This window comes from Muntiacus reevesi, chromosome 7 (assembly GCF_963930625.1).
Source record: "Muntiacus reevesi chromosome 7, mMunRee1.1, whole genome shotgun sequence".
In the NCBI taxonomy this organism is placed as follows: Eukaryota; Metazoa; Chordata; class Mammalia; order Artiodactyla; family Cervidae; genus Muntiacus; species Muntiacus reevesi.
In genome coordinates, this window is record NC_089255.1 from 84,410,560 (window position 1) to 84,438,194 (window position 27,635).

The 27,635-nt window shown below is 48.8% G+C and overlaps 1 protein-coding gene and 1 non-coding gene across 3 annotated transcripts in view; both read left to right on the forward strand.

Moving 5' to 3' along the window:
- The window catches only part of ESRRB (estrogen related receptor beta), a 183,425-nt gene that overhangs the window by 127,909 nt on the left and 27,881 nt on the right, over positions 1-27,635 (forward strand). For both annotated transcript variants that reach the window (XM_065941363.1, XM_065941362.1), the window contains exon 3: positions 15,953-16,069. In XM_065941363.1, coding sequence (XP_065797435.1) covers positions 15,953-16,069 — 117 coding nt within the window. The remainder of the gene's footprint in view (positions 1-15,952; positions 16,070-27,635) is intronic.
- TRNAW-CCA (transfer RNA tryptophan (anticodon CCA)) lies at positions 12,643-12,715 on the forward strand. The gene has a single exon. It is a non-coding gene; the product is annotated as a tRNA-Trp (tRNA).

Consider the following 27,635-nt stretch of genomic DNA (forward strand, 5'->3'; position numbering starts at 1 on the left):
GATAACGATCTTTTCCTAGAAGCCCAAAGACAAACAGCAGCATTTAGTGCCATCGGAACTGGCCTGCTCTTGTCCCTTTTCTTAGTCACAAGAAGAGTTATTCATTTACAACCAGAAAGACATATCTGTCTGGAACAGAGACTATCCATCTAAAGCTGATGGATTGCTCTGGTTATTTTATCAATTCTTTGATTTTGTTCTAACAAAGATTTTGATTTTGTTGTCTCTGAGCGTAATAGTTGTAGGAAATTTGGAGAAAATGGGACAAAATATAAAGAGGAAACAAATTACCTACAATTGGACAGCCCTAGAGATGAGCTTAGAACCAAGAGAGCATTAACTGAGTCCCTGCCCTGAGTAAGGGGCTTCCCTGGTGGCTCAGGATAAAAAGTCTGTCTGCAATGTGGGAGACCCAGGTTCGATCCCTGGGTCAGGAAGATCCCCTGGAGAAGGAAATGGCAACCCACTCCAGTATTCTTGCCTGGAGAATCCCCAGGGACAGAGGAGCCTGGTGGGCTACAGTCCATAGGATCACAAAGAGCTGGACATGACTTCACTTTTCTTTACTTTCCTGAGTAAGGTGCTTCAGGGAAAGACAGAGTACCTGCCCTCAAGATGCTGGAATCAAATGCTTAGAGCAGGTGAGGCTACAGGCGTTGCCTTAGGTTTCCAGCCCAGGGCATAGTCTCCTAAGCACCTCCCCAGTTAAGGAGGATATTCCTAGTCACATGCAATAATAGTCCATTTGCAAAGTAAATGCCAGGACAGCTCTGAAAATCATGCTAAGCTCACAACCTCCAGCCTCCCTTCCCTCTTTAGATTCCTTCCATCTGCTCTATTCAGTGGTTACGCTAATAGGAGAAGAAATTTATGGGAACCAAGGAGTCACAAGAGACTTAAGGAGAAAGCCCTCAGAATCCCATTCCCTGCCTACAAATATTTATTGAGCAGTCACTGCTTGCTGGGCTCACAGTACTCAGCACCGTGCTGGGGGCTGCCTCTGTGGGGATGGGGGAAGGGGACGGGAGAGGCGGGCAAAGTACAGTTTGCAGGCAGCTTCCTGCTTTTGTAAATCAAGTTGTCTTAGTACAGGGCCACACCTATTTGTTTACATATTGTCTCTGTGTTGGTGCTTTGGTGGAGTAGCAGTCAGACGTTCAGGCCACAAAGCATATAAAGGGTTTACATTTTCTGGCTTTTTGCAGGAAAAACAAACTTACAACCCCATGCCCTTTGGCATTAGGTCCCTCACAGGTCTTCTGCTCGCTGTGAACTTGATGGTTAGGCAGAATGCTGGCTGGACAGATCAAGTTTTCCTCATCCTTGAGTGTGCTGGCATCCCCAGGCTTATCCATCAGGTCCCTGAATTTGGCCAATGTGAGTCATCCTGTCAGAGATGGAGCCCTTTTCTGTGGCTGGCCCAGACAGGTTTCTGGGCTGTGGTACTGACCCATAATAGTGAAAACCTTTGTCATGATTACTGCAGTGATGAGGGGGGCCTTTTGAGGGACCACCCAGGGGTCCATGCCAAGCTGTACCCCCAAGCCCTGACCCTCTCAGCAAGGACCCTGCCTTCTGTTTCGCTGGTTGCCCCTCATGTGTGCTTCTGTGAAGCTTCTGCACTCGGATAATACTTCCTCCACTGTACCGTCACTGCCATCGCTCGTCTGCTTTTCCAGGATCTCCTGAGGGATGGCATTACATTTATCTTGATTTTTCCACCAAGCCCCATGCCCTTCCACAGTACCTGGCCCATTGGAATTTCTCAAAGTGTCTGAGTAGAAGGCGATCCCCAAAGTGATCTCATTTTCCCAAGGGCAAACCAAAGACGCTTGGCTAATTAATATAAGTAAACCTTTAGGATCTAGATAAAATAGTCACATGTTTAGTTGTAAGCATGCTTATTTGTTATACTTGCATATTTTCAGTCACATTCTGTAAGACCCTGTATTATGTTTTGAAAAACCTTTTCTTTTTCAAAAGGCAGGGTTAAGCCAAAGTTTCACATGGCTCTTTGATGAAAGTGTCTTTGCCTTCTCCAGAGCCACTTTCCAAGTCGAGTTGCTTAGCGTGGTGTTTCAGAGCACACTGCCTTCCATCTCTGTTTCACACACATCCGTCTCCATTATGGGAGATTTTGTGAGCCTGGATATGCTGCCGTCTCTCAAATTTCTATTTGGAGCCCTAAGTACGTTTCCTAGATCACTAGGATAGTTCTTTTTCAGTTGTGTCAGTTTTTAAAAATTGAAATATGGTTACTTTACGATGTTGTATTAGTTTCAAGTATACAGCAAAATGATTCAGTTAAACACATATATTATTTTTTAGATTCTTTCCCACTATAGGTGATTATATTGAGTATAGTTCTCTGTGCTAGCTAGTCAGTCTTTGTCGTTTACATACTTGTATAGTTAGGGCTTCCCAGGTGTTACTAGTGGTAAAGAACTCACCTGCCAACGCAGGAGACGTAAGAGATACAGGTTCGATCCCTGGGTTGGGAAGATCCCCTAGAGGAGGGTTCAGCAACCCACTCCAGTTTTCTTGCTTGGAGAATCCCACGAACAGAGGAGCCTGGCTGGCTACAGTCCATTGGGTTGCAAAGAGTTGGACACGACTGAAGTGACTTAGCATGCAAAAAAGTAGTTGGGTCAATTTATAATTATGGTTTCCACAACATATCAGGTACTACTTTCGACTCCCAGTGTTTGCTATTGGGAACAACTAAATTTGTTTTAAATTTCTTCCTGCCTTTGTTACTGATTCAGTCGGGTGACAGGCCTCGATTGGGGTCTTCTCAGGGCAATGGGTCTCCTCAAATTGCTATTGTTCAATATGAAGTGACTGGCACAGCACCCCTGATATGAGAGACATCTCACAAAGACCCAGATAGAAAGCAACTTGCTATTTTCTAAAAAGCAATGTTTGAGGGGACCTCCTGTCTTACATCGAAGCTTGTGAAGCAGTTGTTCGGTTCTTTCGTGACACTTTACGAAGTCGCAACCCTCATGCCAGGAGCTGAAGACACAGCCATGGGTCCTCCTCTGTGGACTTGTATTCTAGGTAAGGGTAAGGCAGGCAGTAAACACGGTAACAAATAAAGAAGCAAAATGACAGACCCAGACAAGCGCCGCACAAGAGAAAAGCCGGTGATGAGAGCCAAGCGGGCTGAGTGTTAGTCGCTCAGTCGTGTCCTCCTCTTCTCGACCCCATGGACTGTAGCCCACCAGGCTCCTCTGTCCGTGAGATTCTCCAGGCAAGGATACTGGAGCGGGTTGCTATTTCCTTCTCCAGGGGATCTTCCCAACCCAGGGATCGAACCCGGGTCTCCTGCATTGCAGGCAGGTTCTCTACCACCTGAGCTACTGGGGAAGTCCAAGGTGGCTGAGAGAGGGGATCTAAGAGGATTAGGTAAGACCACATAGAAGATGACTTGAATCCTGGAGCCAGCATTCCAGGCACAGGAAACAGCAGGCTTGATTCAGAACCAGGAGGAGGGCAACTGTGGCTGTTGTGAGTGAGCAAAGGCCAAGTGGAAGGAGAAGAGGCTGAGAGGCAGACATAGTCTTGGGGCCTGGTGAGAGTCACATTTGAATTTCCTTCTAGAAGGAATGGAAGCCGTTGACAACACACGCTGCTCAGCCACGAGGGCTGTGCAGAGGGTACAACCACCCTGTCCCCCTCCCTTCGTTCCCAGGTCACCAGGAGGCTCCTGGAGCAGCTCCTTAAGATGGGGAGGAACAAGAAAGAGGCCCTGGAACCAAGCTACCTCTGTTCACCTGGGGCCCAGCTGCAAGCCTGGAAGGAAACTCCCCAAGGAGACTGGGCGGGGGGTGATTGATGCGTTATCCTGCCTTGGATGGCAGCCAGGCCTTTTGTTCTGGAGAAGGAGGCCTGTGATCCCAGGGGAAAGAGACTATGACAAGGATGCAGAGAAAAAGCCAGGAGTAAGTAGGCGCTGGAAGTGGGGTGCTGTCCTAGGCCTGATACTCGCCAGCCAGCAGCTGACCTTGAGCGGGGCCTGGGGTGCTCTGGCCAAGGTTTCCTCATGTACACAAAAAGAGTCAATTAAACCCACAAAAATGTTACTATCTGCAAGGCACTGGGGGACTGTGAGGAAGAACAATCAGGGACCCTCTTTTCAGAGGCACAGCCAGGGGGAAAGTCAGGTGAGACGCAGGGTGAAAGTCCGCCATGCAGAGCAGCGAGGACTTCCCAGAGGAAGGAGCAACTAAGCAGGAGTGAAGAGTGAACGTGCTTGGCAGAAAGAACAGCAAAACGGGCCCACAGGAGTTGATTGCCCTCTGCTCAGGAAGGGAGTAGGTGAGGGGCTGGAACAGAGCGTGGGACCGGATGTCAAAGGGCTCCACAAGCTGTGTGAGGGAAGAGGACAGAGGAATACTTTGGCATGAGCCACTTCAGTTAGTTTAGACTCCCAACTTTAGTGGTGTCAACTTGGACAAGTTATTGAGTTTCTTTGGGCCTTAATTTTCTTGTCAATAAAATGGGATTAACGGGGCTAATAAATACCTCCTGCTTTTAGAATATTCTTGTAGAAATTAAATGAGACATGCAGGTACAGTGTGTACCTTAGTGTCTGGTATATGACAGCTTAGTGCCTGGTATTAAATAAATAGGATTTGTTCTTTGTTATTTATATTTGGCAATGAGAAGCCGTTGAAGATTTCTGAGCAGGGAATTAATCACATCTCCTTTTAGAAAGGCAATTCTGGCAACGAAATGGGAGAGTGTAAGGTCGGGCAAACCAGTTAAGAGGAGATTTTAATAGTCCAGTTAAGAGATCTAGTTAACAGCCTGCTTTGTTGTTGCTTAGTCACTCGGTTGTGTCTGACTCTTTTGCGACCTCCATGGACACAGCCCACCAGCTCTTCTGTCCACAGGATTTCCCAGGCAAGAACACTGGAGTGGGTTGCCACTTCCTTCTCCAGAGGATCCTCCCGACCCAGGGCTTGAAGCTGCATCTCCTGCATTGGCAGGTGGATTCTTTACCACTGAGCCACTTGGGAAGCCCTCCCGCCATATAACTTCTCTGAATTGGGCCGATTACTGTCTGCTATGTGACAACGATACGTGGTTGTCACTGCCTTCACAAACAGCTTAAAAACTTGCAGAAAGGGGCCAGTGACCTGGAATGAAAGCCCCGAGACAACAAGGGACACTTGAAAAGCACAGCATCATCTGCTCCTTTGTTAGCAGAGATGACAATTCCGTGGAAAAACATGAAAATAATGACTTCGATCAAAAATTATTCATTCGGGAGAGTCACACTGAGAAATTTTAGCAATATCTTCAATTTATTTTTCTTATCTTTTCCCTTTCATGTATGCACAAGAATGCTATATGATTAAATCTGAACCTAAATCTCAGAGAGCTCTTTTAATAAGGGGGGAAAAAAAAGAAGAAAATGCTAGTGGCAAGGAAGCATAGCCAAACTTTGATTGGCAGATGTTTTCTCTCTCTTTCTTGGTGGTATGTAAAACAATGGTGCAATCTTAGTGTTGAAAGCATCTTAGATTCTATGCAATAAAAACAGAAGCGGTCAGAAACCTTGCAAGAGTCCCTGCAGAGAAGGGAGATGAAATCTAACAGAGGAGTGGGTTTTAAGAGGTGTGATGGGCGTCTGCTGCTTCAGGAAGGACCAGGAAAGGAAGGCCCAGGGGAGGGGATTGCATTTGACACCTGGGAGGTCACCGTTGAATTCTAGGTTTCTCTGCACGGAGGCTCTTGCTTTAAATTCATTTGATTGACAGGTATTTCAGGTGGCCGGCACTGTACTTGAGGTACAGAATTAAAAGACCTACCCATCTCGATCCCCAGTAAGCACACAGTTCAGAAGTGAGGACAGCATGCAAAATCCTGAGGATGAAACATTAAGCTGTTGCTTTCAGTTGGGGGGTCGGGTGGGGAGGGGAGTGATGGGTGAGGCCTTTTGGGGGGCGAACAGGAAGGGGCATATAAACCTGCCTGGAACAGAAAAGAAGAGGGTGTCACCAAAAGAGGCCCTGGGAGTGCAGAGGCTCCAAGGCTGTGGAAGACTTTACCAGGAGGCGTTTCAGCTGGAGGGAGGTATGAGATGGCTCAGAAGCTCCGCGTGGTCTCCTGGAGATGACAGACTGGGGCCTAGGTGGAAGCGAGGTTAGCGTGGACTGGTCAGAGGTAGCCAGACCATAAAGTGCCTCATGTGCTTTTCCTGGAGGTTATATTTTATCTTTACAATTAATTTTACAATTAACTTTAATTAATTTTACAGTTAATGTTAAATTAATTTTTAACTTTTATCCAAATAATGCGTGCACATAGTGTAAAAAGACTCCAAGCGTAACTCATAGTGAAAAATACCCCTTCTCTCCCCTTCCCCTGTGATCTAAAGTTAGCCGTTTAAGAAAATCTTTCTTCCAGCCCTTCATCTTCTTAGTTACTAGTTTGACTTTACAGCTCTACTTACTGACTTAGCAATTTCATATTTTTTCTTGACTTCCTGTTATGGAAGATGAAGAGTTAGTTCCATTATACAAACCCTCCCAACACACATACATTTCTCCATCTTCCCATTGTCTGAATATGGTTATATCACACTTTTAGGTTAAATCTATTTGCCTACTGCTGATTCCTCCTGAATGTCCCCTTGACTTTTTTCCTGGTTGGACCCTCTGTTTTCCAGATCGTGCCTCTTCCTCTTTTTGGCCCTTCCCTTTTGAGGCGGGACTTACTCTAGAAGGTACAGCACATGTAAAATTGTTGACATCTTGGATGTGTGGAAATGTCTTTACTCAATCCTTCAACCCATATATTAGATTCTAGTTGAAACTAATTTCTCCCCAGAATTTGGATCCCATGGCTGCCCTGTCTTCTAGCTTCTAGTGCTGTTGTCAAGAGATTTGATTCATTCACTTAGAAAGCGTATATTGAGGCCTCACTCTTTCTTAGGTATGGTCCTAGGTGTTGGAAAATAGCAGCAAACAGAGTGACAATAACCAACCTAAATAAACAAAGTCATATGATGAGTCCTAAGTAGAAAAGCAGAGTGGTGAATATGCACGTGAGTTCTGTGTATTTGTGTATGCACAGAGAATTTTTCCGCCTTGTGGTCTGAGATATGATGACCAATCTTACTCTTGATCCTTTATATTTGGATCCTTTGTATTGGATCCTTGTATTTACTCTCTCACTGAAAGTTTTTAGGGTCTCTTTTTGTCTTCCATGACACAAAAAAAATCTATGTTGTGTGTGTAGGTCTTTTGTAATAATATTGTTATTATAATTTTTTGTTTTGAGGTATTTGTAGATTCCCATGCAGTTATAAGCAATAATACAGAGAGAGCCTGTGTACATCCAGTTCTTCCTGTGGTAGCATCTTACATAACTATATGTACCGTACATAACTGTTTGTAGCTGTGTGACATAACATATACGGGTTATGTAACATAACTATATATATTTAATAGCAAGATATCACAAGCAGGAAATTGGCATTGATAAACATCAACCATAATCAGATTTTACTAGTTGTACTTACTAGTGTGTGTATGTGCATGTGTGTTCTATGCAGTCTTATTACTGCAGATTCCTATGACCACCAATGCAGTCAAGATACAAAAGAGTTCCATTACACGGCGTTCCTGGCACCACCCTTTTATTTACAGGCACATCACCTTCCCTTTTCTCCCCTCCCTGACCTTGCAGTCACTAATGTGTTCTCCACCTCTATAATTTTCTCAAGTTCTTTTTTCATTCATGCTTAGACTCTCAGCAGGCCTTTTGATCTAGAAACACATATTCTTTAGGTCTTAAACATTTTCATCCCTCCCCTCCTTCTCTTCCTCCCTTTCTCTCTTGATCATAACTTCCTCTCCACTGTCTGCTCTTTTAAAAACTGGTAAGAGTTGGATATTGAGCTTCCAGGATCAATCTTCTAATTCCTGTACCTTTTCTAGCCTACTCTCCAAAATTTTTTGTATTTTTAATTTCTATGACCTCCATTTTATATTTTCTTTTTATTGCATGCTGTTCTTGTTTCATGAGCACAGTATTTTTTAAATTAATCAATTTATTTTTGGCTGTGCTGGGTCTTTGCTGCTGTGTGGGCTTTCCTCTAGTTTTGGCGAGCGCGGTCTACGCGCTAGTTGTGGACCTTGGGCTTCTCATGGCAGTGGCTCCTTGTTGCCAAGCACAAGCTCTGAAGTGCTCAGGCGTCAGTGGTTGCAGCTCCCGGGCTCTGGAGCACAGGCTCAAAACTTGCGGCATGCAGGCTTAGTTGCTCCACAGCATGTGGGATCTTTCTGGACAAGGGATCGATCCCATGTCCCCTGGCAGGTGGATGGCAGGTGGATTCTTTACCACTGTGCCACCTGGGAATCCCTGCTGCTGCTGCTAAGTCGCTTCAGTCGTGTCTGACTCTGTGTGACCCCGTGGACAGCATCCCACCAGGCTCCTCTGTCCCTGGCATTCTCCAGGCAAGAATACTGGAGTGGGTTGCCACTTCCTTCTCCAGTGCATGCATGCATGCTAAGTCGCTTCAGTCGTGTCTGACTCTGTGTGACCCCGTGGACAGCAGCCCACCAGGCTCCTCTGTCCCTGGGATTCTCCAGGCAAGAACACTGGGGTGGGTTGCCACTTCCTTCTCCAGGGAATCCCTGAGTACAGTATTTTTACCTTCTCAAGTCAGTAGCGTACTGACGATTGCTTGTAGAGGTTTTAATACTCTGCTTGTCCTGGTTTCTTTCCACATGCTTTTCCTGCTGCTTATTCTGGTTAGCTTTTATAGTGAAGGCTTTCCCAAAGTGTAGCGATAATCCTTGGCCAGTAGGGATTAGAAAGGGCAGAAGGAGTTCTCCTTCGGCTCATTTTTATCTGCTGGTCTTTCCCCTGATGCTGTTTCTTCTTCCCATCTTCAGGTTGGGGAGCAGGAGGTGGAGGATGGGAGTGGTGGCTGGAGTGTCCATCTGGCTGCTAGGATTCTGGAAGTGGGCTTGGGGAGTGAAGCTGAGTAGTCTCACTGTTCGGTATGTAATATTCAGTCATCCTCTTTTCAGCTTCAGCTTCCCTCTGCTCTCAGCTGAGCCTCATGTTCCCGAGTCCCAGTTCTCTTGCTTATGATCTCTGGAGATTAAGTTGGTTTCTCTTGTGCAGGCTGTGGGGAGATTCTTGGTGGCCACATGAAGTGGTGCTCTTTAAAAACAGTTCAGTTCAGTCACTCAATCGTGTCCGACTCTTTGTGACCCCATGGACTGCAGCACGCCAGGCCTCCCTGTCCAACACCAACTCCCAGAGTCTACCCAAACCCCTGTCCATCGAGTCGGTGATGCCATCCAACCATTCTTATTCTTAAATACAGACTTCCAGCAAATTCCCATTTTCAATCCCATACCTCCCTCCATCTTCTGCTGTGTCTTCAACACCTGAGGCTTTTGAGGTCCTGTGGTACAAAGGGCTTATTTCTTATCTGGAATCCCCTCTGGCTTCTTTGTTTTCAGTGATGCTCTTTAAATACTTCCTTCGTTCTTTGGTGATAGTTCTCACTCCCTGACTGCCCTTGAGTGGGCTCTTGGGAAGGCCTGCAGACTTAAGTGTCAGTGCGTGTGATGAGCCAGAGGTCCGGTGAGGCATTTTGCACAGGAAAGTTAATACCATCTCTCCAGGGTCAGTGTGGGGGTAGAGAGACTGGAAGTGAGTGAGTGATAGTCGCTTAGTCGTGTGTGACTCTTTGCAACCCCGTGCACTGTAGCCCGCCGGGCTCCTCCGTCCATGGAATTCTCCAGCAAAAATCCTGGAGTAGGTTGCCATTTCCTCCTCCAAAGAGAGACTGTAAAGGACATGGAAATAAGAGGAGGCAAGTGAAGGGACCTCCCTGGCAGTCCAGTGGTTAAGACTCTGCAGCTCCATTGCAGGGGGCACAGGTGCAGTCCTTGGTCGGGGAACTAAGAGCCCATATGCCAAATGGCACACCGAAAAAAGGAGGCAAGTGCATTAAAGGTGAGGCAAGAGATGACGGTCGTGAAAAGGAGCTGCAGCAGAAGGGGGGAAGGAGGCAGGAAATATCAGGCAAGTAGGATGGAAAAGACCTTAGCCGTAACAGAGAGGGATGCATCGATGATGCCCTCTCAGTTTCTGACCCAGGTGGCAGGTGGCTTAGTGACGGCTTTGCTGAGACAAGGGATAGAGTACGAGCAAGTCTGGGTGAGGATGGCTTCAGCTGGAGAAGTATGAGAAATTCACAGGAATTCCAGGTGGAGGGATCTGGCAGGCAGGTAGATGTAAGAGTTTGATGCTGCCTTGTCCTTGCCAATTACATCAGCTGAAGCCAGCGGCATGAATCAGATCATCAGCTGGAGGGCAAGGAGGAGGGAAGGGTGGAGAGCTGAAGACCATGCCGAGATGGCAGGGATAATCTCTGTCCCTCAGGAGTCATATAAATGAGGGAGTGGGACCAGCCCAGCCCATCACTCCAGAGCTGAAGACGGTGGCCATTCAGACTCTGATGTTAGCCAGCAGACTCAGAGGCCATAAATTCCTCAAGAACTGTTTATCTAAGCCCTGCAGCCCCCCATCCCTGAGCCCCTGGAGAGGACTTACCCGCTTTTCTGCAACTGTTCAAGAACAGCTGATGGGGTTGCCCCTGGGCTTTTCCATCTCCTGGGCACAAAGAGAGTTGATGGTGGAGGGTCCCCCTTCACCTCAAGGTCTTACTGAAAATCCAGATCATTCCTGGCTCCCTCCCACAGGCACACACACAATATCAACTCTGAGGTCTATCCATGGGAGACCCGGTCCTCATGTTCTTAGATGTCAGAGTGGGTGGCTGGGCTCAGGTCTGACACCCAGAAGGGGGTCACCCTGGAGTCCTCTGTCTACATGTACCCTGACAGCCCTGATGGATGTAAAAATGAGCATGTTCACTTTGATTGCTTGCTACCCAGTGTGTGCACTTCACCAAGCCCTTGATGTGCTTTCTGTCCCTGAATCCAAAGAACTTTAGGAGATGGGAACATACTGTGCCCATTTGACAGATGAGAAAACTGGGGCCCAGAGAAGTCGAGGGATTTTGCCTGAGGCGGAGTCTGCCTGCGCCTATGCTGGGCACACTCCCAAGTTAGAATGCTGAATTTATGCTAGATGCTGGCCGTGTCCCTGTCCTGGGAGAGCCCACCCCCAACCCTGCCACCCCCCAGCCTTGATGAGTGTGTGTGTGTATGTGTGTCCCTCCCTGCTCCTGTGCTCTCCTAGACTGCCCTCCAGAGACCACAGGAATTCTGATGAATTAATCTCATCACTTTATCGAGAAGGCACTTACAGAAATTACAAGGCAAGGCCACCAGCCTGGGTTTGCTGGCAGCCAGCCGCTGGGGCCATAAAACAAATTGAAGGGAACAAAAATAAATAAATAAAATTAGATTTCTCTCTCTCTCTCTCTCTCTCTCTCTCTCTCTCTCTCTCTCTCTCACACACACACACACACACACACACACACACACACACAGGGTCAAGAACATCTCTAGGTTCTTGTTGTTAATGCTTAGACTCTTGTCAAGGGAGTACACCGGTACCAAATCAACAGACACTTATTGACCCCAGGCTAGAGTGACAACCCCGAGAAACCCAAGACCTGTCCTTCAAGGGATTGACAGGGCTGGCCGAGGGGCTGAGACCAGCAAATGCAAACACTTAGCTGCCTGGAAGCGACATCTCAAGGTGGCCCAAGTCCCCATGCCCCAGGCCCCATGAGCACACAGCCCAGTGGAGCGGAGCAGAACCAGAGCCTTCATTACCAGGAGAGGGAGGTGTTCACTTGCAGCATTGTTGGGAAAGTGAAAGATGCAACACATGAAAAGCAGAACTGCAGCCGCTTCCTAACGCCTACTGTGTTCATAATGCCTACTGTGTGCCAGGCACGGGGACTATGGGGAGGAGTGGTCTGGGAGAAGGAGACAGTGGTGATCCGGGTGATGGACAGAAGGAGCACCTTCCCACGGGGCGCGAGGCGAGGAGGTGGAGGGATCAGGGTGCACTTGTTCTAAGGCGCAAAGGCCTGGGGGCCTAGGAGGTCTCTGAGATCCAGGAACTGATAGTTTCATAAAGCAGTGGGGAAGGTGAGGCTGGAGGTGTGGTGGGCGAGTGGGCTAGAGGCCAGGGACAAATTCTGCAGAGCCTTCTAAGCCAGGACAGATAATTGGCTTATGTATGGGGTTTCCTCCTTTCTTTCTCTCTTTTTCACAATGTGTTAATTTCTGCCATACAGCAAAGTGATTGTTATACATAAATATATCCTTTTTCAGATTCTTTTCCATTATAGGTTATTATAGGGTATTGAATATATTCCTTTGGGCTATACCCAGGTCTTTGTTATCTGTTTTATATATACCAGTTTGTATCTGTTCATCCCAAGTTCCTAATTTATCCCTTCCCTGTTTCTCTTTTAAGTTTATCATGCTTATGTGAATATTGAAATTATTTCCCTTGAAGTTACACAAGTTACCTATGAGATGATTAGGGTCAGGTCATAGAAGGGAGGGGCACACAGACTCTTTCTTCTCTTTACCTCCTATCCTCCACAGAGGATGACCTCCCGACCCCCTCCCCACAGAAAGATGGTGCTGGCTGGGCTTAAGAATGAGAAAGAGAGGGATTTCCCTGGTGGTCTAGTGGTTAAGACTTTATGCTTCCAATGCAGGGGGCACAGGTTCGATCCCTGGTTAGGGAACTAGGATCCCACATGCTGTATATTGGAGCTTAAAAAAAAAAAAAAGAATGAGAGGGATCTGTAAGGTGCTCCAGGCACATAGACATCTGTGAGCCTCAGTTTTCTTACTGGTGAAAAATGAGGCTCAGAATCCTCACTGAGCTGTGGTGAGTACTCTGTATATTAGGCACCTCGTAATTGGGACTCAGTAATGTCATTGCTTGGGGGGGCTTCCTTGGTGGCTCAGACAATAATGACTCTGCCTACAATGCAGGAGACCTGGGTTCAATCCCTGGGTCTAGAAGATCCCCTGGAGAAGTCTGAAGAATCCCATGGACGGAGGAACCTGGTTGGTTACAGTCCGTGGGGTCACTAAGAGTCAGACACAGCTGAGCGAGTTTCACTCATTCAATGTCATTACTCAAAGCATTTTTTGGTGGTAGAAATGGCTCATGCTTGTTCTCAAAAAATCCGATAGTAAGTGGTTTCCAAATGCAACGTGTCACAGTGGATGACACATGGGACTCATGGGGAGACTGAGACCTCAGTCCCCCCTTCCTCTAGACCTCAGTTACTAGGTTGGTGCAGGGGCCTGTCTGAGGTCCTCAAGCTCCTTGTGGGGTGCAGGGGTGGCACAGGGGCTCTGTGTGGCCTCGGGTAGCTCACTTCCACTCCCTGGGTCTCAGTTTCTTGATCTGTGAAGTGGGGCACCGGTGGGTCCCAGAGGGTCATCGTGAGGATGGAGGGAGCACATAGTAGGTGCACAATAAAGGTGGCTATTATTACTGCTAAAATGGAGGGGTTATGTGTGGGAGATTCCGAGGACAGGCAGGCCTGGGAGTTGCCCTTTTGAGCCCTATCGTGAGCTGGGTGTGGCCTTTCGGAGGCTGCTCTGTGCCAGGCAGCATCCTTGCTGGGCGAGCTGGGTTCCAGAGGGAGAGCTGGGCAGGTGGTGTGATGGGCATTACTTACCCCTGCTCCATGAGGAGGTGGCACCTGGGTGGGGGTGGGGCAGACAGTTTGTACCAGTTCAGAGTCTGTTCTCTGAAAACCAGACTCAAGCAGACTGCATCGACTGGGAAGGGGGCGGGTGCTGAGGAGGCAAAATAAACACAGAACAGCTCTCCGGTCCACTGCGGCCCCCGGCCGCCCACCCTGGGCCCCCCTCGGCCCCACTGCGGGCTCCCTGCGGGCCCCTGCAGCCCACCGTGGCTCCCCACGGCCCGTCATCCTATACTGTATCTTCCTCGTGCCTGTCTCCCCTGCTCCTCTGACAATTCCGCTCCCTTCCCGCACCTGCCCTCCCCCCAGCCCCATCACCTTTCCTTAGGCCTCGAGGCTTGTTACGGCTGCACAGTGCACATTTGTGAGATGAATGTGGACCGGGGAGGGTGTTCGGGACAGAGGCTGCACCCAAACGTTAGAAATGCAGCTCCAGGGACTGCCCTGGTGGCCCAGGGGTTAAGACTTCATGCTTCCAGGCCAGGGAGCATGAGTTGGATCCCTGGTTGGGGAACTAAGATCCTACATGTCAGGGGAAGTGGCCAAAAAATAAATAAATATAAGAACTGATGCCAAAAAATTCATGATGAACAACAACCAAAAAAAAAAAAAAAAAGAAAGGCAGCTGCAGCCTCTCCCAATCGTGCTGTCAGCGCTCCCGGGAAGAGGCCTGAAGAGGAATAGTGGCCTTCCCAGAGCATTTGAAAATCAGTTCATCGTCTCAGACGGTAAAGAGTCTGTCTGCAATGCGGGAGACCAGGGTTCAATCCCTGGGTCGGGAAGATCCCCTGGAGGAGGGAATGACAACCCACTCCAGTACTCTTGCCTAGAGAATCCCAATGGGCAGAGGAGCCTGGCAGGCTACAGTCCATGGGGTTGCAAAAGAGTCAGACACTTTTACTTTCATCTTGAGCAAGACTTATACAGTTCCATGGCTCAGAACCACTCTGGAAACCTCCAGTTTCTCATCTGTAAACTGGGGATGGTCTGAGCACCTACTTCATGGAATTACTATGAGTGTTTGGTAGGTCGTTCTTTCCGCAGGTTTGTCTTGCCTGCCTTCTTTGCGGCAGGAGCTGATTTCAGGCCATCTCGATGATGTGGTGAACAGCACACCTTGTCTTTTCGGGGCTCACAGCCTCTGCAGCACAGGGCCAGGTTCATGGAACTCATCATTATCACCCATTTAAGGGGGTGACATGGAAAATTAACCTCAAATTCCCTCTGTAGCGAGGAACTGTGCTTATAAATTCCCCAGCTTCCGTTGAATTGTGCTTTACAATTTTTAAAGCAGTTTTACATCCATGGTCTTGCTTGATCCTTCATTTAGCAGTTATTACAACTGTTTTGCAGATGAGGAAACTGTGACTCGGTGAGAGAGAGAGAAGTGATTTTTCTCAAGGTCAGCCAAGCTGGGTGGCCTGGGCCTCAGTCGTGGGATGTGGGAGGCAGGCCCCTGGCCCCTGTGGGCTCAGAGCTGCCAAGAAGCTTTTCCCATGAGTTGGGGCCCAGGCTGGAGGGCAGAGGGCCGATCAGCAGTGGAATAAAATTTCTCTGCCTTGGATAAAACGTCAGCTCAGTGAGTTTTGAGGTCCCAGGTCAGTGGTGGCTTCAAGACTGGGTGACCAGGGCTTCCCTGGTGACACAGTGGATGACAGTCCATCTGGCGGTACAGGGGACACGGATTCAAACCGTGGTCTAGGAGAATTCCACGTGCTGTGGAGCACCTAAGTCCGAGAGCTACAACTACTGAGCCCTTGCACCAGAACGACTGAGGCCCATGGGCCTAGAGCCTCTGCTCTGCAATAAGAGAAAGCCATCTCACACGCCCACGGCCCTGAGAAGTCTGCACCACAACTAGGGAGTAGCCCCCACTGGCCTCAACTAGAGAAACCCACGCATCAATGGAGACCCAGCGCAACCATAAATAAATAGAACACCGCGTGCGTGTTAAAAAAAACTTTTTTTTAATTAAAAAAACCCTCACATCTTGTGCTGAGCTTGTTTGAAACTAGGTGACCATTCTTCAAAGCTGTGGCTGCCTGACTGATGGGGTCTCTGTGTTTAAGAGAGCTGGAAACACCCTGAAAAGTGCCTAGGAGCACTTCATCCTTTGAAAGCCACTGCTCCGTGGGAACCTCGGGGGTGGTGGCGGGGAGCGGTGAGCTGGTCAGTGAATCCCCATCTAGCCTGTGGCTGGCGGGTTGGAGCGGCGGGCCTGGATGCACCCGGCAACACTTCTGTGTCTGCTTCCAGGCAACATCGAGTACAGCTGCCCGGCCACCAACGAGTGTGAGATCACGAAACGGAGGCGCAAGTCCTGCCAGGCCTGTCGCTTCATGAAATGCCTCAAAGTGGGGATGTTGAAGGAAGGTAAGAGCCCCCCTTTGGCCACATGGGGCCAAGCCGAGACCCAGGTCCCAGGCGAGCTCGCCTTCCCCTGGTGAGGCTCAGACCTCCCAGGAGATGCCAGCAAGCTCTGGACGTGCTCCCCGGGCAGCGCCCAGACACAGGTCTCTCCCTGCAGCCCAGGTGAAGGCCCGTCCCCGGGGTTGCCATCTCACCCACCCTGCAGGTAGGTGTGCAGCCCTCCAGCCTCTGCAGAGCTCTCCACACCCTCGGGAGCGGGGTTTGGGAAGCAGGGGTTGGAAATTCTCCACCAAGGGTCCTTTGGGGGGTCACAACCCCACTCGGCCCTTAGAAAGTTGGCTTGGTGCTGCTGGGAAAGGCTCTCCTCGGGAACAAGCACCCTCTCTCTCCTCCCGGGGAAGGAAGGCTTGAGATGCTCAGTGGCCCATGGAGTGTGGGGGTGCAGAGACTTTAAGGCCGAGGATGACTAGTCCGTGATCTTCACCTGCCAGGGTCAGCCTCTGCTTCGGCAGGTGCCCCGGACGGACGTGGGTCACCCGGCAAGTGCGTTCCTTCACCCCTGTCCCCTGCCCTCCCCCTTTCCTGCCTCTGTCCTGTGCCTCTGTTTCTCCTCTAGCGCCGCGCCATCCAATACGGCAGCACAAGCCACGCCTTCTAAGTGTAAAACACACCCCAGACTCCAAAGACTTACCAGGATGGTGAAAAGGCCTGTGAAATATGGCAGTAATAATTTTTAAAATGATTACGTGTTGAGATGATGATAATCCGGGTATACTGGGTTAAACAAAACATATTATGATATTGACATCACCAGCTTCTTTTTAACCTTCTTTAGGGTGGCGAGTAGAAAATTTAAAGTGACTGTCCTTCTCGTTATTAGGACAGCATGGCTCTTGGTCTCTCCACCACCTTCTCCGTCCACCTGCTCAGGCTGATGACACTGAGTAGCATACTTGGAAATGGGGTGTGTGTGTGTCTGTGCGTGTGTGTGTGTGTGTGTGTGTGTGTGTTTCTTTCATTCCACAGCTTTCAAGGGGACAATTCTTACAGATTAGCTTTTATGATGTGGGGCCCAGGGATCCTTCCAGAAATGGGAGGAGGCAGGAAAAAACCTGTGCTGATGATCAGATGATCTGATCCTGAGGGGCTAGAAGGGAAGGGGACTGGAATGCAGGCCCTCGCTGGGAGAGGCTTCTACAGCCCAGCCTTGAGGAGCCCAAGGCCCTTCTCCCAGCCTCTTCGAGGGCCCAAATTTAAGGTGCTTTGTCCGTAGGATGACTTGGACACTGTTGTGATGTGGAAATTGGGGATCCCTCCCTCTGTCTTCCAATCTGGGCTCCTCCTTCACCTCAGGTCAGCCCAGTTCTTCCACAACCCCGGTGTCGACATGTCTCATCAACTTTTAAACTGTGTGTCTTACTCGTTGCTTCATGTAACACTTTTGATATGGAGAAGGCCACTCAACTCTTACTCACAGGTCAGCTGCTCTGCAAAGTAGGAGTGGAGGAATCGACCAGTCAGTCCTCTTCCTAGATTAGAAAGAGGCTGCACTGGACCTGCTGAAAGACTTGTCTATTTATCTGATTCTACCCAATTTTGGTCCACCCCTCCGTTGGGGGGTGGGGGACTCAAGCTAGCGCCTGAACCAGGTCCTCTGATTTCTGCACCAGGTTCTTTCTGCTCCTCCAGAGCATCTTGGGGCTCACAGATGAGGAAACTGAATAAATGTCCGCAGACGCGTGCCTTAGCACTGGTCTCCTGACTTCCCTCCTGCATCCTGCTAGGAACCAACCAGAGGTTTTCTCAGCCTTGGAGAGACTCCTTGCTCTTAAGTTTGTGAGGATGTTCTGGGAAGCCGGTGTGAGGATCCTGACCCAAGCTGGGGACCAAATGTCCAGCAGCCTTTCCTGGGTGGTGTGTATAGCCTTTCTTGGCATATTTCACAGCATCTGAAGAACTGAGAGCTGAAGGAAGCTGATTGCTGTCAATATACTCCTGAATTTGAAGGGGGACAAAACCGAGTTCTATAAGGACTCACGCTGGTTTGAGGGGTGGGCATCCCGGAGCCTAGGGTCTGGAGCTTCCCCGTGCTCTGCTGTGTCTCCTCCCCACAGCACAGGTCAGGGTTTGGGTAGGCTGCCAGTCCCAGGGACGGAGAGATAAGGAAAAAGTGGGGATGGCCACTCAATCCCTGGGCCACCTGGCAACCCTTGAACAGAGTTTTTTTAGGGACTACCCCGTGATGGGAAGAGAGTTGGGGTACTTCCTAGTGGCCTCCAGAAAGGGGGAATGATGAGGGCGATCCACACAGGCCCGGAAGCAGACAGCCAAGGGCGCAATCCATCAACAACAGCAGCCCAGCCATTTAAGAGGAGTGAGATGGATGCTGTGTGCCCCAGGATGCTGGCATGGGATGCTGGGGGCTGGGGGGAGCATGAACCTGAGATCACATGCAGAGTGAGTGTCGGAAGCTGCTGGCGGAAGCCGGGAACATGTGTTAGGTGAGCTTCCTGGGGTCCGGCCCGAGGTCCCTCAGGAGCTTGGGTCCCAGGAGGGGGCGCGGACCCTAGAACGCTTCCCTCCCCGGCCCTGCCCTGCCCCCACAGTTGGTGGGGGAAGGTGACACAGAGGCTCCAAGGCTTCCACTTAGCTCATTGAGCTCGTCCCATGGTACCGAGCCTTGGCAAGATGCTGGGATCAGGAACTCCACAGGGACCGGCCCCTTAGGAGGAACGTACCTTATTGCCAAGTCTGGGTCTCTGCCAGGCAGTAGCTCTTGGCAGCTGCCCTGGCTCCTGCTTTTGTTTGGGGGTGCCATCCCCCACGCCCGTCCACCTTGGCCCCCACCATGACAGGGAGACCAGGTCCCCAGAGTCAGCGCAGACTCCCTGCCTCCCTCTGTCTCCTTTCAGACTCTGACCTGACCCTGAAATGCAAACTCCTGTCTTCCCCGAGATGGCCTGCCATCTTCAAGGCTCCACGGTGGGCCTCGGGCTCTGGGGAGCCAGGCTCTGGGCTCTTGGGTCTTCTGGGGGAGGGGCCCGGGGAAGTGGAGAATGGAAGGCCACCTTCCCCCTCCTCCCCACCTGGTTCCCTCTTCTATCTAGCAGCTCTGATTGCCTTTTATAGCCTTTCTTTTCTTAAGTAAAATGACCTGAGAGGTTGCCACATGATTTGGGGAGGGGGAGCACCTAGCATCTGCTAGGGAAATCAGAAGTGGGGCTTTCTTTGGCTCAGCCTCTGCCTCAAGGCTGCTGTTGGCTCTGGAAGCTTCAGCTGTGGAACCTAGGTGATGTCCAAGGGTCTGTCTCACTTTAACCCAGTGTTTGAAAATCTGTGTCTTCAGGGAAAAGGGTAATGATTCTCTTTATAAGAAACCGAATACAAAATCTGTTCTGGGCTAGGAGTTGGTGCCCACATCCTCTCCTGACTCTGAGGTGTCCTTGCCATGTCTATTGTTTCTCTCACACCTGTTTCCTCATCTGTGGAGCAGGGGTGTTGATGCTGAAACCTGTTCTCCATCACCAGGCCAAGGTGAGGCCCAGATGGGACAACTCCTTAGTAAGATCCTCTGTGGGCTGGCTTTAAGAGGTCAGCTTCCCTGACACATTAAAACAGTATTAGATTCAAAGATAATCTCGTTTTGTGCTCAACTTTTCGGCAATCTAACCACTGTGTTAGGCGGGGCATATTGGTGTCCAGCTGCCCTGATTCTCTTCCTGTATTTGCTGGCGGGAGTCTTGGAGGTGGCATCTGCCTTGGGCGGACCCCATCTAGGGTCTAAAATGAGGATGAGAGGGGCTCCCTTGGGAGGACCATGGAGACAGTCTCCCCTGATGGGCGAGGGTGCGGCCTGATGGCCCCTAAGCCAGGAGAACCTGGAAAACCATTTGCTGCATTTCACAGCACCCCAGCCCCCGGCCGCCACATCTGGAAATTCAGCAAATCACCCTGCACAGATTGTCCCTGCAAACTTCTCCTTCTCCTCACCTCACTTTACCTCCCTCAGGCCCCCAGCCTCCCAGGCCCGCCCCATTTCCTCCTCCCCTCAGCCCCTGGCCTGCCTTTCCCCAAGTGTTTTCTAAAAGATATTTGATTTCCGTGAAAGCTGGGCTGCCGTCCATGCAATACGCTCTCACTCTCTTTGTGCTTGTCGGGAAGGCAGAGGGCTCCTCCAGGGATTCTGGGTAATTGGGTTAGTGGCCAACTCATGTCAGGAAATTAAAAGGCAGCCCTGATCAGGTTCCCCCTGCATGGGATTTAATGGCTTTGTATTTATAGAGTCTCCTGCCTCTAGCCCATGCCAGAAATACCACTTCTCTGGCCCTATGAATGAAGAAAGAGGATGAGAGATGACTTGCCTTTAAAAATTCTCTTTCTTTTCTAAAATACATTAGTGTTCTGAAACAAAACAACTCTTGAGCACTTCAGAGAACAGTTTTGAACTAGAGCCCAAGAACTCTGATGGATGTTTGTATCGCCCTGAACCACTTTACACCCTACAGGCACGCATGCACAGGCACACACAGCTAGCTGATGGGTCCCAATATCTTCCCATATGGCCTCACACCTTGGGCCACTCAGGCTCGATGACTTGATGACTCTGGTTGAGGAACTGTGGATTGAATGAAGCCACAGAAGATGGTCTTGTCTGTGCCGAGCTCTTATTCCTGTTCATTCAGGGCTTTGGCTCATCGGACATTTGATAACAGTTTCAATGGTCATATAGACCCTGTAAAACCCCAGTAGCACATTTATCAACTCCTTGGGTGATTTACTTCTTAAACCTCCCTCTCCTCTGTGAAAGGGAAATGTTAATAGTGCCTGATTCCTCTTGCTCCCCATTCACCAGGGAAAGCCCCTAGAGCTGTACCACAAAGTAAGATGTCAGTCATTGATTTGAGAGACTCCACAGTGTGCTAAATCATTGATTTCTTCTGTGTTCCAGAGGGCAGTTTTGAATCTCCTGTAGCTTCCCTCCCTCCCTGCTCCTTGGCTGATGACCTTGCTTCATATTTGCTTGAGAAAATAGAAACAGTTAAGTAGGGAATTTCTAAACTTCCTGCTGTTGAATCCACAAACCTTCCCACTTGTTTTCCATCTTCACTCTTGATAGAGGTGTTTCTATTCCCATCAAAAGTCAGTCTCCCCACCTCTGCTCTAAATTGCATTCCTCTTCATCAGGGGCTTCACTCCTACAGTATCATGTCTGCTTCCAGCCCCATCAAACCCTTCCTCACTGCTGGATCATTTTCATCAGCACAGAAACAAAATTTAATTTAAAAAACCCACAACTGTACTTAGGGCTCCCCTGGTAGCACAGCTGGTAAAGAATCTGCCTGCAATGTGGGAGACCTGGGTTCAATCCCTGGGTTGGAAAGATCTCCTGGAGAAGGGAAAGGTTACCCACTCCAGTATTCTGGCCTGGAGAATTCCATGGACTGTGTAGTCCATGGGGTTGCAAACAGTGGACACAACTGAGCGAGTTGCACTTTCACAACTGTACTTTGATCCAAACTTTATCTCTGTTCAGCTACTGCTGTCTTACCCTGCTGCCTTTCTCAATGAAACTTTCCTGAAGAGTTGACAGCACTTAACTATATCCATCCACTTTAAAAATAAAAACAAACAAAAACAAGCAAAACAGTCCCATAAAAAGTAAGCATTGAGTAGATCCAGAAAAATACTTACAGTATATTATATTAGTTATGTCTAAACTTCTATATAAAGAGACTGCCTCCCTCAAAACAAAAATCTCAGACTTAAGCAAGATGGAATTTTAATTCTTTCTCATTGAATAAAATAGTCAAGAGAGTCAAGGGTGATCCAGGACTGTTTAGGCAGCTTTACCATCCTTAGCAAGTGGTTTCCACTTGTGGACCCAGTTATCCCCATCTCCCAGACAACCAAAAGGAAGAAAACCCTACATCAAATCATTCCAATGGCAGGAGCCAGAGTGGAACAAGTTCCTTCCATTTACAACCCATTGGTGGAATCTAGTCACATGGCCACACATCTGTGCTAGGATGTCTGGGAATTGTAGTCTTTAGCTGGGACTACCATGTGTCCAACTAAAACTGTGTCAGTATGGTAAAAGAAAAGAACATATCTTAAAGGACAGGCATTGTTATTGGCCAAAAACACATGTAAAGTAGGGAAAATACTGGTACTGTCCATGCTGTCTAAGAAAAAAATTTTACCCTTATTTTTGAGGTTCCCTCAGTGTCTGAGCCCCCATTCATTACTTTCAAGGGCAACTATTATCATGATTTCACATTATTTTTCCTTGCCTTTCTTTGTAGTTTTATCATAGGTTTGTATCTTGAATCATATTGTGTTTTTAGTTTTAAATGAAGTTATGCTATACGTATTCTTGGTTATTTTAGTATTTCTGAGATGAATGCTTCTTGTTGCGTGGTTCTGTAATTCATTTATTTTCATTTTTGTATTATAGGAGTCAGCCGGATACATACATTTGGCTTTGTGGGCCAAAAGGTCTCTGTTTATTTAACTCTGTTGTTGTAATGGGAACACAGTCATAGACAATATGCTGCTCTTGTTGTTCAGTTGCTCAGTTGTGTCCAACTCTTTGTGACCCCACGGACTGCAGCACACCAGGCTTCCCTGTCCTTTACCATCTCCCGGAGCTTGCCCAAACTCATGTCCATTAAGTCAGTGATGCCATCCAACCATCTCATCTTCTGTCATCCCCTTCTCCTCCCGCCCTTAATGTTTCCCAGCACAGGACTGTGCTCCGTGAGGTGCTTATCTGAGCCTGTCCCCAATTTTTCCATATATTCTGGCCATTTTATTAGTCATTTTTGCATTTGTTGGTATTATAAAAATCTCATTTATAGCTTTCTTCTCTTTATGGAGTCCTTTGATGGACAGAAGTTAGTGATTTTAGTAAATTGGATGTATCAGTCTTTTCCTTTATGGCTTGCACTTCTGTGTCAATTAAAAAAAAAAAAAAAAAAAACGTGTTTTCTTAACCTGCTACTATAAAGATGCATTCCTAATCTGCCTTCCCCATGTTGGTCTTGGATTCTGTTGGACTTGACTTTTGAGTACAGTGAGCTGGCTCTGGGATGCAACTGCTTTTAGGTGAACTGTCAGCTCTAGGGTGTGGGGCAACTGCCTAGAATGTGTGATTGAAAGGCTTCTTAGGCAGAACCCGGGATCAGTAAGCAAGAGTGCCATGATTGATTAGCAATGTCTGCCACAGACTAGGAAACGGAGGGTGGTGGTGTAGCTGACAGCTTTTCGCCTTGACTGATCTAGTGCAACTGAGTTCAAGTGATTTGCCCAAGGCCACACAGCTAGTAAATAATCAAGTGGCTGATGGGGGGGTGGGGGGGGCGGGAGAGGAAGAGAATCTAGTCTCCTTGGTTATACAGGAATTCATTCTGTTTTAAAAGATGTATTTAGCTGTGTTGGGTCTCGGCTGTGGTATGTGAGATAGCCATCGCATCGTGTGGGATCTCTCACTGTGGGTCACGGGCTCTCTAGCTGTATCGTGTGGGTTCCAACGCGCCTGGGCTTCAGTCGCTGTGGCACGCACACTCTCTGGTTGTGGCACTCAGTCTTCGGAGTGCGCACGCTCAGTAGTTGCAGTGAGCGGGCTTGGTTGCTCCAGAGCACGTGGAATCTTGGTTCCCTAACCAGGGGTCAAACCCTTGTCCCCTGCATTGCATGGCAGAGTCTTAACCACTAGGTCACCAGGGAAGTCCCAGGAATTCCTTCTAAGAAGCCCAGTCCAACTCATTGTAGATACCTTGGCCAGTAGCCTAGAAAGAAAGTGAAGTCGCTCAGTCGTATCTGACTCTTTGTGACCCCATGGACTGTAGCTACCAGGCTCCTCCATCCATGGGATTTTCTAGGCAAGGATCCTGGAGCGAGTTGCCATTTCCTTCTCCAGGAGAGCATCCCGACCCAGGGATTAAACCCCAGATCTCCCCTATTGAACCCCAGGTAGGCAGATGCTTTACCATCTGAGCCACCAGGGAAGTCACCAGTAGCCTACAGCCTGTCCTCAGCTGGGAAGAAGAGGAAGGGAATGGAAAGAGAGACTGGGCTGACACAGCTTTTCCTGGTTTGCTGTCCAGTTTTAGAGATGTCCTGGTAGCTGGGAATGCAAGGATAACTCAGTCTTGCTGAAGTGTCCTTGGGGACGTAGTGCTCTGGGTGGGGAGGGTCTGGAGGAGAGAGCAGCAAGAGAGTGGACACTGCTTTAAAAGGCAGAAGGCTAGGACCTCATCACCCAGTAGCATCTTACCCACTCTGGAGCAGCTGGCACAAGCCCTGGAGGACCAGGCGGCATGTGTTTATCCGCCTGCAAGGTTTCATCTCTGAGCTTGTAGGGGGCCAAGGGCGAGGCACTCTTCTTATTATGATATGACATCAGGGTAAAAGGCAGCCCAAGATAGCTGCGCTGCCAGAGACAGCTAGGTGAGCTCACCTGTCACCCAGAAACCCCTGCAGGACAGGTGGCTGAAGGGAGCCCAGATTGCGCAGGGGCTGTGGATGAGTGTTTAGGGCATTCTGCTAGGCTGCGAGGTGGGCATCAGCACGTCCACGTGACCCACAGCCCCTAGGCCCTTTAGAGGGGGTTGCTCCTCTTTCTGGAGATGGGTCAGCTATAGTTCGATAGAACTTATAGGTAGAGAGTCAACACCTAAGTCTCCTGGAAGGAAAACTGCTTAGACAAAAGCACCGTGTGAAATAGGTTTAGTGCAGTGCTTCCCGGGCCTGGTAGGTAATCTGAGTCACTAGAGGAATGATTGCAAAATTACCCTTTCCCATATAGCTCCCCTATTAACTTAGAACCAGTTGACTCAGAACCTTGAAGGGGGTCCTGTGTCGTTCAGAGGCTCTCAGGACATTCTGATGGTCATACGGGATGGGTGGTCTCAAGTTCAGAGCAAAGATGATACGGCTTGGAGATCAAGCTTCAGATCCTCCCTCTGAATTTTTCTGGCTGTGTGACCCTGAGAGAGTTACCTGACCTTTCTGAACCTCAGTTTTCACTTGGACATAGTAGTAATCATATATTCCCTCTCCCTCAATTTTGTGACACAGATCAAACGAGATGTAGAAAGAGTTTTGCAAACTGCACAGCATTGTAGACATCATTAATAAACCAAGGATGTTCAGTTGGGTGTGTGTGGGTGGGAGCGGGGTGGGGTGGGGATTTCTAGGGGGAAGAGAAGGGTCTTGACTATGACAACTTTGCAGTGTCAGGACTGGAGAAGACTCCGGCTCAGAACCCTGCCTGCGTTTCCTGTGGGAAGAGAAATGTGATCCGCAGTGCCTGTCACAGGGACAGGCTGTGGGCCAGGTGCGGGGCCATGCTTTCCCCAGCTTTACCTGGTTATTTTTAGTGCCTGGGATAAAAGAAAGAAACTTAAACTGCATCCCCCCCACCCCCCAGCTGCTGCCGCCCCTGCATACTCTGCTATTTTTACTTCTGAAAGGCTGGGATCTTGGCCAGCTTAGGGAGGGCATTGGAGAAGAAAGCGGGGAGTTGAGGGGTGGGGGAGCAGGAATTATTTACTTCCATTAAGAAAAAAGTCAGAAGCCTGATCACATCAAGTCAGCAAGTGGACATCTGATCTAGGGCGCAGCAGCCGTCAGCTCTGGCTGCTCTGACGTGCGTGCGGTGGGTTGGAGAGGTCAGCAGATGGGACAGGGGCTTGGGGGAGCTCCCCCTTACCAACCTCCCCTCCAGCCCCAACACCTCCAAGTAGTTTCTTCCCAGAGCAGTCCAGCAGCTTCTTCGATCTTTCCTATGCCCTGAGCTGGGAAGTGAGATTGGGCATTTCAAGTGCAGGGAGACCAGCCCAGTGATGAGGCTACTGGGGGTTGGGGACTGTGTGGCCTCAGCTGAGCACATTCAGGGGGGTACCTGTGTTGGCACCGTGTGCCCTTGGGCACAGTATTCTGCGTCTCTGAATCTTGGTTTCTTGAGAGGTTTTGTTTAACACATCTGACTCCCAGTAGTTATAACTATGGAGAAGGCAGTGGCACCCCACTCCAGTCCTCTTGCCTGGAAAACCCCATGGATGGAGGAGCCTGGTAGGCTGCAGTCTGTGGGGTCGCGAAGAGTTGGACACGACTGAGCGACTTCACTTTCACTCTTCACTTTCATGCATTGGAGAAAGAAATGGCAACCCACTCCAGTGTTCTTGCCTGGAGAATCCCAGGGACGGGGGAGCCTGGTGGGCTGCCGTCTATGGGGTCACACAGAGTCGTACACGACTGAAGCGACTCAGCAGCAGCAGCAGTTACAACTAAGGGGATGTGTTTCTCTTCGCATGAGATGAGCTGGCAGTTCAAGGCAGACACTACCACTTTCCTAGGCAGATGAAAGGAAAGAGATTCCTATTAAGCGCCTACTGTGTACTGGGCATATTACTATTTTGATATAATTACTATCAGTTCAGTTCATTCACTCAGCTATGTCCGAATCTTTGCGACCCCATGGACTGCAGCACGTCAGGCCTCCTTGTCCATCACCAACTCCCGTAGTTTACTCAAGCTCATGTCCATTGAGTCGGTGATGCCATCCAACCATCTCATCCTTTGTCATCCCCTTCTCCTCCTGCCTTCAATCTTTTCCCAGCATCAGGGTCTTTTCAAATGAGTCAGTTCTTCAAAGCAGGTAGTAATTATGTATGATTACTATATTGAGATATAATTCACCCAGGTAAAGTGTACAATTCAGTGGTTCTAGGTATATTACATTATTTTAATTGTGGCAAAATATATACAACAAAATTCACCTATTAAAAGCCTTAAAATTTTTTTTTTTTGCTATACCATCTGGCTTGTGAAATCTTAGTTCCCCAACCAGGGACTGAACCTGGACCACGGCAGTGAAAGTGCCACGTCCTAACCACCAGACCACAAGGGAATTCCCTAAAAACGATTTTTAAGGAAAAAACAGTTTTACATACTGTTGGCGTTAAGCACATTCAGTGTTTTGTGACCATCACCAACACGTGTTTCCAACACTTTTTCATCATCCTCAATAGAAATGACAATAACGTCCCTCTCTCTGTCCCTGGCCCCTGGGATCCTCCAATCTACTTCCTATCTGTTACAGATATTATTTTTTTTTTATTAGTTGGAGGCTAATTACTTCACAACATTTCAGTGGGTTTTCTCATACATTGACATGAATCAACCATAGAGTTACACGTGTTCCCCATCCCGATCCCCCCTCCCACCTCCCTCTCCACCCGATCCCTCTGGGTCCTCCCAGTGCACCAGGCCTGAGCACTTGTCTCATGCATCCCACCTGGGCTGGTGATCTGTTTCACCATAGATAATATACATGCTGTTTTTTCGAAACATCCTACCTTCACCTTCTCCCACAGAGTTCAAAAGTCTGTTCTGTACTTCTGTGTCTCTTTTTCTGTTTTGCATATAGGGTTATCGTTACCATCTTTCTAAATTCCATATATATGTGTTAGTATGCTGTAATGATCTTTATCTTTCTGGCTTAACAGTTATTTCTTATAAGTGAAATCATGCAGCATCTCTCCTTTCGTGTCTGGCTTATCTCACT